Source organism: Corvus brachyrhynchos, unplaced genomic scaffold (genome assembly GCF_000691975.1).
Source record: "Corvus brachyrhynchos isolate BGI_N302 unplaced genomic scaffold, ASM69197v1 scaffold193, whole genome shotgun sequence".
Classification (NCBI taxonomy): Eukaryota; Metazoa; Chordata; class Aves; order Passeriformes; family Corvidae; genus Corvus; species Corvus brachyrhynchos.
The window spans coordinates 490427-501600 of record NW_008237087.1 but is presented as its reverse complement, the minus strand read 5'-3'; the positions used below and the strand labels follow the sequence as shown (position 1 = coordinate 501600).

The following is an 11174-nucleotide window of genomic DNA, read 5'->3' as shown; positions in this document are numbered from 1 at the left end:
AAATCTCCCAGTGTCAACCCCTCTGCCAGGAGCAGGGACACCTTTCACTATCCCAGGCTGCTCCAAGCCCTGTCCAATGTGGCCTTGAACACTTCCAAGGATGGGGCAGCCACAGCTTCTCTGGGCACCTGTGCCAGGGCCTCCCCACCCTCACAGGAATTCCTTCCCAATAGCCCATCTAACCCTGTCTCTGGCAGTGGGAAGCCATTCCCCCTCATCCTGGCGCTCCATCCCTTGTCCCAAGTCCCTCTCCACCTCTCTGCAGGCACTGGAAGGGGCTCTAAGGTGTCCCTGGATCCCTCTCCTCTCCAGGTGAGCACCCCCAGCTCTCCCAGCCTGGCTCCAGAGGTGTTCCAGCCCTTGGAGCAGCTCCGTGGCCTCCTTTGGCCTCGCTCCAGCAGCTCCTCCTGCGCTGAGCATCCCAGACCCAGATGCAGCATTCTGGGCGGGCTCTCAGGAGGGCAGTGTCCCCGTGGGACCCACTTACATCGCTGAATTCCAGAGGCAAACTCTCCGTGGGCTGGAGCTCGGCCGCGCTCAGGTACAGATCGGTGGGAGCAGCTCCCAGCTCCTGGGGGACAGCCAGGACCTGCTCGGGGACGTACATCTGGGGGGGCAGGCGGGGGGGCAGGGGGCAACAGGGCTCCTCAGAGAGGCTCACGGGCACAGGCTTGTTGCATGGAACTTCCTCTGAGCCCTGGCACGGCTTGAAGAGTGTCTGGTTTGTATCCTGGCAGATATCTGGGAAGAGGCAGTCAAGGAAAGCAGCAGAGGTACGGCCAGAAACACATCCAGAAGGATGAACGCTGAGAAACGCTCCCAACTCCCCCACAAATGGTGTTAAACTACCCCCCCATTTCTCCCAGATCAGCAATCCAGAGCCTAGAGCTGCACCCCAACTGCCCAGGGATGTGGGTGACATAATTTCCATGATGGAAAACTGGGACAGCAGCCACAGCCCCCCCCCCCGTGGGGGCTGGGAGATGTGGCTGGATCCCTGTAAACCACTCACAGATCCTCAGATGGATGGCACAAAGGCACGGGATTAACTTTTGTTTGCAGACATCCGTGGAAAACGATCAGCTCCAGCCCCACAGGCAGGGAGATCCCAGCACACACAATGCCTTTCCCACAGCCAGGAGTTTAGTTATGGTATTTCCATCTTCCCACTGCATTTTCCTTCCCAATGGAAAACCTGTTCCTGCCAGAGGTGTAAATGGGATTTCCTGCCTTTAATCTCAAACTCTGCTTCAACTGCATCACACTTGCAGAGAAATCCAGAGGCACAGAAGCTACAGATCAAACCCCATCCTGCTCTGATCCTATCACCTTCCAAACCTTTCCGCTTCCCACCCCTTCTTTCTCTTCCCACGCCCATCCTTTTCTTCCAAGCCCCATTCTCTTCTGATGCCATCCTCCTCTTCCAACTCCTTCCTCCTCTTCCCACCCCTCTCTCTTCTGACCCCATTCCTCCTTTTCCACCCTTTTCCTCCTCTTTTAATCTTTCTCTTCTTCCTATCCCTTCCTCTTTTCCCAATCCCCATTCACTTCTTCCAGCCTCTTCTTCCAACTCCTTCTTCCTCTTCCTCCTCCTCTTCTGATCCCCATCCTTTTCTTCCAACCCCTTCCTCTTTCTTCCCCCCTTCCTCCTCTTCCATCCCCTTCCAACCAGGATCATCCCAACTGCTCTCCAGCTTTGGGGGGGTTCACGCTGCAATTTCCTCACACACCACACACAGTGTGGGAGAGGGGAAAATATTCCCAAACTCACACAAACTGGGAAAAGACACCATGTTTACATCAATTTCTTCAGCTGTCTAGGTTTGAGATTCACCCTTCTCTCCTCCCTGCTCCAAGGATTTCTCATGAATCCACTTCCTGGCAGAGCCATAATCCAGGCTGGCAGCAATGTCAGAGCCCAGCCCAACAGAGACAGACCTGGGACACCCAAGGGCAGAAGTGGTGAGGGACCAGGGGATGGGGAAGGCAGATTTTCATCTCCTGGAGCCAACTCCCAGCACCGACTTAACTGGTAGCCAAAAGCACAGACTGCCAAGAGGACAAAAATCCCAGGCTCCATCTGGAGCCTCCCAGCCTTTCGCCATCCCTTTAGTGCCCTGTCACAAACAATCCAGCTCCTGAAAGCAAACAGAGCCCAAGAGCCTCCCAAAAAGCCGCAGATGTTATCAATGTTATCAGCTGCCCGAGGAAAAGCTTGTTTGTGTCAGTGAGGGTCAGCTGAGAGCTCCTGCCAGACCCAGCTCTTCCCCTCCCTCCCGGGAGTGGCAGCTGCCAACAGCAGCTTCTCCAGCTGTTTTATGGGATTTCTCCTCTTTATTTTGAGGTCTGTGGTGGTTAGAGAGAAACAAAGGCAGCTTCCAGCTCCTGCTCCCTGCACAGGGCTGGGGGAGTCTGACAACTCCAGGGACAATGTGAACCCAGGGGCTTTCAAAAATCCAGAATCTCCAAAAAATCTGAAAGCTCCTCCAGACCCAAGAGCTCCCAAAAACTCATAAGCTCCTCCAGACCCAGGAGCTCCCACAAATCCAGAAGTTCCACAAACCCAGGAGTTCCCACAGACCCAGGAACTCTGATAAACCCAAGAGCTCCCACAAATCCAGCACCTCCCCCACAAACCCAAGATCTTCCACAGATCCAGAAGCTCCTCCTCACCCAGTCCTGGGACCCAGTGCCAGAACTTGTCCTGACTCACCCCACTGCTCGCTCCTGCAGCTCCAACCTGATCCAAATCTGGACACATCCACCCACTCCCACAAGAGTGGATAGAGCTGATGCACCCAGGGCAATGCTGGAGTCAGGGATCCCATACTGGGGGTCATCCCTGAGCTGGGTGATCCTTGATCCCATGCTGGGGGCTGATCCCTGAGCTGAGGGATCCCAGTGGAACTTGCAGTGCTGGCTCTCCAATAGCTGAGGCTGATTTGGGAAGTGGAACAGCTCAAAGCTGTTCACACACACACGAGAACTTTCCCAGGGGTCACAGAGACTGAGGTGGGCCACAGCAGCTCCAAAAAGGCTCGGAACTACCCTTCCAGACCCTCCCAAAAATCCCCAAGGCCACGCTCTGGTGTGTGTGTCCTCAGGTGGGGGACAGGCTCTGCTCCCAGGCAACAAGGGACAGGACAAGAGGAAACAGCCTCAGGCTTTGCCATGGGATGTTCAGGAATTTCTGAATTCATCAGGAGGAATTTCTTCATGGAAAGGGTGGTCAGACATTGGAAGGGCTGCTCAGGGAGGTGGTGGAGTCTCCATCCCTGAAGGGGATTCATGCACATCCCTCACAGCTCGGGATCTCTGCTTCCAAGTGAAATGCCCACCCTGTTTGGATGCTCTGGACCCAAGAGGCCACGGCAGGACCACCCCTGGGACCAGCCCAGCCCTTTGTTGCTCCCTCACGAATTGGCTGTTCCACGGGATGGGAGCACCAACAGACAGGGAGACGTTTCCTCTGGGCTCCTGCTTGAAACCAACGGCTACAGCAAACCGACGGCCTTGATTCAGGGCCAGAGAGGGACAAAGGAGGCACAGCCACAGGGCAAACTGCTGGCAGACAGCTGGGAACAGTGTCAGGATCAAAGGATACGTGTGAGGCAGTGCCGGGTCATGGGGAGGGACTGGTTGGAGCATCGGACGTCATCAACAAAGGCCAAGCAGCGCTGGCTGGAGCGGGTGGTGTGTGCCTGAAATCATGGAATGGGTTGGGTTGGGAGAGACCTTAAAGCTCCTTAAGCTCCTGCTCCCAAGGGCAGGGACACCTTCCACTATCCCACGGTGCTCTAAGCCACATCCAACCTGGCCTTGGACACTTTCAGCGAGGGGACAGCCACAGCTTCTCTGGGCAACCTGTGCCAGTGCCTCCCCAACCTTGCAGGGAGGAATTTGTTCCCAATATCCCACCTAAACCTCTCATATCTTAGCTTAAAACCATTCCCTCTTGTCCTGTCACTGCCTGTCTATGTAAAAACTCCCTCTCCCTCTTTTTATTAAGCCTCCTTTAGGCACTGGAATGGACTCACTCAGACCCAGGAGCTCACATAGACCCAAGAGCTCCCAAAAACCTGAGAGCCTTGACAAACCCATGAGCTCTCACAAACCCATGAGCTCCTACAGACCCAGGAGCTCCCAAAAATCCCCAAGCCCACAAATACCCTGAGCCTCCTTTTCTCCAAGCTGGGCCCCCCCAGCTCCCTCAATTACTCAGTTTTCCAGCCCCTTATCTTTGTGCTCCAGTCCCTTCCCCAGCTCCGCTCCCTTCTCCAGACTTGACCCTCGGTGTCTTTCTTGCTGCAAGGAGCCCAAAACTGACCCCAGGATTCAAGGTGTGGACACCAAGAGCTCCCACGGACCCGAGAGCTCCTGCAGACCCAGGAGCTACCACAGATCCACAATCTCCCGCAAACTCCCCCAAGCCTCAACAAACCCAGGAGCTTCTCCAAACCCGCGAGGGTGACAGCCAGGGCTATCCTTGCAGGAAGGGGAAAATCTGCCAGGGCCTGGGATCAACTCCCAGAAAGACACAAGAGGAGACACCCATCCAGGATGTCCCCACGGACCTGCTGGGCCGCGCCGTCGGTGGCCAGGACCCTGCGCTCCCGGAGCTGCCGGTGCAGCAGAGCCTCCACCCCGTAGCGCTGCCGGTAGCGCCGGAGGCACTTGAGCCGCTTTAGATTCTCCCTCTCCTTGGCCATCAGCCCCTCGGGCCCTGTCAGGAGGCTGCTCCCTGCAGAAATAAAAGAAGAGTCAGGAATCTCCACCCACCTGCCCGTTTTTTTTTTTGGCATCGAGAGCCCGAATCAGCCGTCAAGGGCTCCATCCACAGGACCAAGGGGAAGCTTTGGGTGCCGTGCCTGGCGGTGCAGGTTCCATCCCAAAATTTATCCCGACCTCTCACCATGCACCAGGAACGCTTGGGCCCACAGAGTATTTTTAAAACCTCCTTTAAAAATAATTCAGCCGCTCCCATCCGTTGTGATTTCAGCAGCAGAACAGAAGCTTGTCAAATTCCAGGTCGCTCCTGTGCGAGTTCTGGAAGCTTCCCGCCAGCATTCCCAGTGTAATTACAGGGCAACGCTCAGGATCTGCTTTTCTCTGACTCGATTGCTAAAAAGAGTTCTGCAAAATTGGTATGTACCAAACTCCTGGTTATTTTTACTTGAGCCTGAGCTGAATTATGGCGTTTTCCAGGATGAGCTATTAAAGGACGATGCTGGAAAAAAAAAAAGAGTCCTTTGCTCTGCACTACTTGGGATCAGTTATACAACTCGGTTTTGCCTCTGTTGAACTGGGAATTCCTGCTCCCAAGAGCATATTCTGCACAGGGAGAACGTCAGCAGAGGCAGAGGGAAAGCTGCATCCATGCTAAGGAGGAATTTGCCAGTGAAGCAGCACTGGTGTTACTGGAACCAACTCCTGTCCACACACCAAGGGCCTTATGGATGAATATTTTTTGTTCGTAAAAGGAAAAAACAGGAAATCCCAGTACAAAATAAGTGCTTTTGTCTCAGAATTAACATTACAGCTCATTTCCTGCCAACGCTGCAAGCTCTGAAGAGCAAAGAAAAGCATGAGCTTTGGAACTCTAATGATATGGATCTCTGGGCATGGGACCAGCACAGAATCGTGGACTCAGAAGAGCTCTCCAGGATCAGAGTCCAACCTGTGACTGATCCCTACCTTGTCAGCCAGACCAGAGCACTGAGTGCAATGTCCAGTTGTTCCTTGAACACCTCCAGGGATGGGGACTCCACCACCTCCCTGGGCAGTTCCAATGCCTGACCACCTTTTCCCTAAAGAAATCCTCTTGATGTCCAACCCAAACCTCCCCTGGCACAGACTGAGGCCATTTCCTCTTGTCTCATTGTTCTGTGGGAGCAGATCCTGATCCCCATCTGGCTGCACCCTCCTATCAGGGACTTACAGAGAGTGAGATGGTCTCACCTGAGCTTCCTTTTCTCCAGGCCTTAGGATTGTAGCTTTTATGTTTTTCATATCCTGTAATTCTTCAGTGTATAATTCTAAACTCCATATAGACTGTTAGCTACTGTTCTCCCATTCTGGTCAGGCAAAACAATTCCTCTCTAGGCCTGAAGCTCAAGGACACCTCACTGTCTCAGGCCCCGAGAAATGTAAACAACAGTGAGTTGGAGGGGAGCAAACTTGGGAGTAAATGACTTCATTACCTGAAGCTGTAATTGAAGGATTAACCCCTGATATGCAAATGGACGAAACTTATAAAAAAGTATGAAAATCCATGACCTGACATCCATTTTGGGTGTAGCTCCTGGGGGCTTTGACTGCCCTAATGTACCTGAAGGCCCTTCAAGAAATAGAACTGCTTTTATCCTCTTAATTTTGTCTAGCCTCTGTTTTCAGGTAGTCCCAAAAAGGCATCAGGCTCAGCCTCTCCCAGCTCCCTCAGTTCTCCAGACCCTTCTCCTTGTGCTCCAGCCCCTTCAACGAAACACCTGCTCCAAGTGTGGAACCCTCCCCTTACCCTGCTCTGAAATCTGCCTTTAGAAAGGCCCAAACCCCCATTTTTTAGCAGATTTTTTTGTGCACGCCCTCAGGCAGGAGGTCCCGGGCTCACCGATGGCCTCGTGCTCTCCCTTCCGGCTGTGCAGGAAGCGGCGCTTCTTCTCCTTCAGCAGGTGCTGGAGCCGCTTGAACTGGTCGATGTAGAGGGACTGGAGCCGGATCAGCTTCTCCCGCATGATCAGAGCCACCTCCTCAGCCGTGTACACGCCGGCGTGCCTGGAAAACCCACACAAGAGGGTCTGGCTGGGAGGGTCCCTGGAGACTGATCCCCCCCAAAGGGTGTGGGGATTGATCCCTGAAGGGTGTGGGGAATCCTATGGGATTTTTCTGCTGAAGAGTCTGGGGGTTCCTCAGGGATGAACCCCCAAAGGGTGTGGGGGTCCCTTGGGGCTGTTCTCCAAAAGGGTGTGGGGGTCCCTCAGGGCTGATCCCGCTCAGGGTGTGGGGGTCCCTTGGGGTTGTTGCCACAAAGGGTGTGGAGGTCTGTCAGGGCTAAACCCCAAATGATGTGGGGGGGTCCCATCGGGCTGTTCTCCTGAAGGGTGTGGGGGTCTCTCAAGGCTGAACCCGCCAAGGTTGGGGGCAATTCTCTCAGGATTATTCTTCCAAAGGCTGTGGGGCTGCCTCAGGGTTGATCCGCCCTCCCCCAACAATACTGATGTTATTAGGAAAATTCTGGGTTACACCATCAGCAAGTGATGAGCTGAAATACTCAATTTCAGACTTTAAGAGAAGGGATCACCCAGAGAAGCTGCTGAGCGATCCACCCCACTGTGGAAGAGGATGAGCAGCAAATGTTTCCCAGAAAACCCCAGCTCCAGGACAGCCAACAAACCACATGGGCACAAATCCATGAAAAACCACTGATGTCATCACCTTTTTAACACAACCTCCGTCCCCTGGAGCCAGAACACGTAACACGTGTGTCGAATGTACCTCAGTGAGCCCAGAACATACAACACGTGTGTAGCAGGCAGCAGCCACCACGGAATCCCAGAGGTTGGAGAAGCTCTCCAGGACTAAGTTCCAACCTGTGACCAACCCCCATCAGAGCCCTGAGTGCCACATCCAGTCAATTCCTTGGACACCACCAAGGATGGGGACTCCACCACCTTCCTGGGCAGTTCCAATGCCTGACAACTCTTTCCATGAAGAAATTCCTCCTGATGTCCAACCTGAACCTCCCCTGGCACAGACTGAGGCCGTTTCCCCTTGTCCTGGTTTCTTGGGAGCAAAGCCTGACCCCCACCTGGCTGCAGCCTCTTGTCAGGAAGTTGTGGAGGGCCAGAAGGTTCCCTCTGAGCCTTTTTTCCAGGCTGAGCCCCTTCCCCCCAGAATGTAACACAGATTTAACTCCCCAACCTACTTGAGAGGATCCTCCTGGTCGCTGTCGATGCTGTCAGCCTCACTGTCAGGGTCCCCACGCCACGTCTGCTCCACGGTGACAGGGTCCTGCTCGCAGTCACTCCAGCTGTCCTCATCTGCAGGACACAGCACCGGGAGTCACAGGACACTGTCCCACATCCCCGGATGGCCAGGGACACCCCGGAGCTCGGCCCCATGGAGCTGAGCCGGCTCTGCCTCGTGCCAAGAGGGAATTCTCCACCCCAAAACTGTGAGTGATGGACATGGAGCAGGAAACAACAGGAAACCTCCCAGCTTGGAACTGCCAGAACACACTGGGAGCGATGCTCCAGCCCTCCCAGGAACCACGGAAATCCGGTGGTACTATCCAGCAGCCTCACTAACATTTCCATGCTAAACCTGCAGGATTTGGGTCTGGCAGCGTGATTTCTCTGCAGGTGAGACACACCAGGCTTAACAAAACCCCAGCTTTTACTTCCAGACCATGGGATCTTTTTCCCACTGGACTTAAGAAGGGATGTTCTTGGCTTTCCCCCACAGAGCAGCCCAGCACTGCTTTTGGGTTCAGTCCTTACCCAGGATGCGGCTGGCCTCGCTCCGGCTGCTGTCCATGCTCTGGGAGCCCAGCTCTGCCCGGGCATAGGAGCTCAGCTGGCACAGGAGGGTCTCGCCCACGGGCCCGGGGTTGGATTTCTTCACCTGAGCCTGGAGCGCCAGCGCGTTCCGCCGGGCGTGCTCCGCGCAGAACGAGGTGCTGAGGGACAAACCACGAGCTCGTTATGACCCCCGGCCCTCAGCCAGGCAAGGAAGCGTGGAATAGTTTGGGTAGGGAGAATCTAAAAGCTGATCTGAGTCCCCTCCCAGCTCCTGCTGCTGGAATCCTTCCTCCATCACCAAACCCCAGAGCGCATCCCAGCTTTGCCTCCAACAGCAGGGCTCGGCAATCTCGGGAGCATCCAAACACGGAGGGGACACCTCGCTCAGAGGAGCAGCTCCCACAGATCCTGGGCCTTTTGTTTTGGCTAAATGCATTCCTGAGGCTTTGAAGTCTCTTGGCTTCAATGCAGGATGCCACAATAATCTGGGGATTAAAATCTTCGTCTTTTCCTCATGTGAGAGAAAATGCGGGGGGAAAAAATCCTCTTTCTAAGAGGCCCCTGAAAGGATTTCAATGAGCACAGCCATTCCAAAGGAGCAGCCACCAACCCTGGAACAGCTCCCAAACCTTCCACATTCCTGCATTTTCACAGAATCTCAGGATGCTTTGGATTGGGAGGGAATGTAAAACTCATCCCATCCCAGCCCCTGCCATGGGCAGGGACACCTTCCACCATCCCAGGCTGCTCCAAGCCCCCTCCAGCCTGGCCTTGGGCACTGCCAGGGATCCAGGGGCAGCCACAGCTGCTCTGGGCACCTGTGCCAGGGCCTCCCCACCCTCACAGGAAGGAATTTGTTCCAAATATCCCACCTAGCCCTGCCCTCTGGCAGTGGGAAGCCATTCCCCCTCATCCTGGCACTCCATCCCTTGCAAACAATCTCTCCATCTTTCCTTCAGCTCCTTCAGGCCCTGGAAGGTCACAATTAGGTCACCTCTGGGCTTCTCTTCTCCAGAACAATCCCAATTCTCTCAGCCTTTCCTTCCAGGAGAGCTGCTCCATCCCTCTACTCAGCTTGGTGCCTCTCTAGACTCGCTCCAACAGCTCCATGTTTTTCCTGTGCTGGGGACAGGGCTGGAGGCAGCTCTGGGTGCAGGGTTTCACCTGAGCAGGGCAGAAGGGCAGGGAACACCCCCCGGCACCTGGAATCTCTCATAGAGAGCTGGCTGCAGGTCCAGCCTGGGAATGCTGAGAGCCCACTCAGCACTGTGGGAAGGTCACCTCTGGCACCGGCAGCAGGCAGAGAAAAGAGCTTCCAGTTAAAGCCAGTGAGGTGGGTGAGTTTTTGAGCTCTTCTGCTTCCAAACATTCTCACTGGACTCTGCCTTCCCCACATTTTATGGCACAGGGACCAGGATGGAGACAACCAGTGTCCACATCCCTGTAAATCCCTGGAAGCAATGCTCCTGTGAGGAATCTGTGCTCTATCGCTGTGTCCGTAACTGTTCCATCCCCTTCCATCCCCAGCACTTGGAGCATTTTAAAGAGCTCAGGACAGCAGCAGCACAACCAGATCAAAGCTCCACAGGGACCCGAGTGGCTGCACTGGGGATTATCCACTGGCACAGGCAGTGGGAAGTGCTGGGATGAGGGAGGGACAGCACAGATGGATCCAGTGTGGGGCCTGGAGCACTCCAGCCACCTTCTGCTTGGCCAGGGCACAGCCCACGGTCCCAAAACGACTCCATGGAGTCTTTTTCCAGCTTAGAAACACTTTAGAAAAAGGGAGATACTTCTCAGAGGTAACCCAAGTGCAGCAGCTGAAGGAGAAAAATCATGGAATAGACTGAAAGGGACCCACAAGGATCACCAGGTCCAAATCCTGGCCTTACACAGGACATCCCAAAATCCCACCATGTTCCTGGATGCATTATCCAAACACTCCTTGGGTTCTGGCAGGGTCGCTTGCGAATGTGACCACTGCCCTGAGGAGCTGTTCTGGTGCTCAACTGGGGGAAGAACCTCTTCCCAAAATCCAATATAAACCTCCCCTGACACAGCTCCAGCTGTTCCTTCAACAGGGAAGACGAAGAGAAAAACCTCCCCCTGCCTCTTTTAATTCCATAGGGTTTGGAACTGGAAAACCAGGAGGCAAAGCCACTCACCCATCCTTCTTCTCAGGTTTGGGAGCGGCGTTGGGACAACGCTTCCCGTTCTTTGTGGACACGTAGCTGCACTGCTTGAAGGGAGCATTCCTGTCCTCGAGGATGTGCTTGATGCAGAATTCCTGCCCTTCCAGGCGGGGCTGGGAGCAGGGCCGGGGGGCGAAGGCACAGGCCAGGGGCTCCTGCGGCCGCGGCACTGGGGTCAGGCGGCCTCGGCTCGTTGGCAACACATGGATCCGGATCCTGTTCATGCCGACGCTGCAGGAGGGATGCAGAGCAAGGAAAGAGAAATAAATAAACCGGTGATAAAATGAAAAGCAGCAGCGGGAAATTAATTTGAATAAAAGTCTGACCCCTATAGCAGAAGATGAGGCTGCTCCTAAGGAGGTAATTCCCAATAATGTTCGAGGGAACTTTTAGCCCTGCAGAAATCTGGGTGGGATCCTCTTCTCCCAGTGCACCCTCAGTGCATTTCCTGGATGCTCCCAGTGCC

At 54.6% G+C, this 11174-nt stretch overlaps 1 protein-coding gene across 2 annotated transcripts in view; it reads right to left on the bottom strand.

Moving 5' to 3' along the window:
• The window catches only part of KANSL2 (KAT8 regulatory NSL complex subunit 2), a 13851-nt gene extending 2683 nt beyond the window's left edge, over positions 1–11168 (bottom strand). For both annotated transcript variants that reach the window (XM_017728704.1, XM_008629447.2), the window contains exons 1-8: positions 11035–11168; positions 10682–10939; positions 8496–8674; positions 7922–8036; positions 6608–6771; positions 4575–4741; positions 3605–3701; positions 488–741 (exon numbers count right to left, since the gene is read on the bottom strand). In XM_017728704.1, coding sequence (XP_017584193.1) covers positions 488–741; positions 3605–3701; positions 4575–4741; positions 6608–6771; positions 7922–8036; positions 8496–8674; positions 10682–10932 — 1227 coding nt within the window. In that variant the 5' untranslated portion in view covers positions 10933–10939; positions 11035–11168. The remainder of the gene's footprint in view (positions 1–487; positions 742–3604; positions 3702–4574; positions 4742–6607; positions 6772–7921; positions 8037–8495; positions 8675–10681; positions 10940–11034) is intronic.
• Positions 11169–11174: the final 6 nt, after the last annotated feature.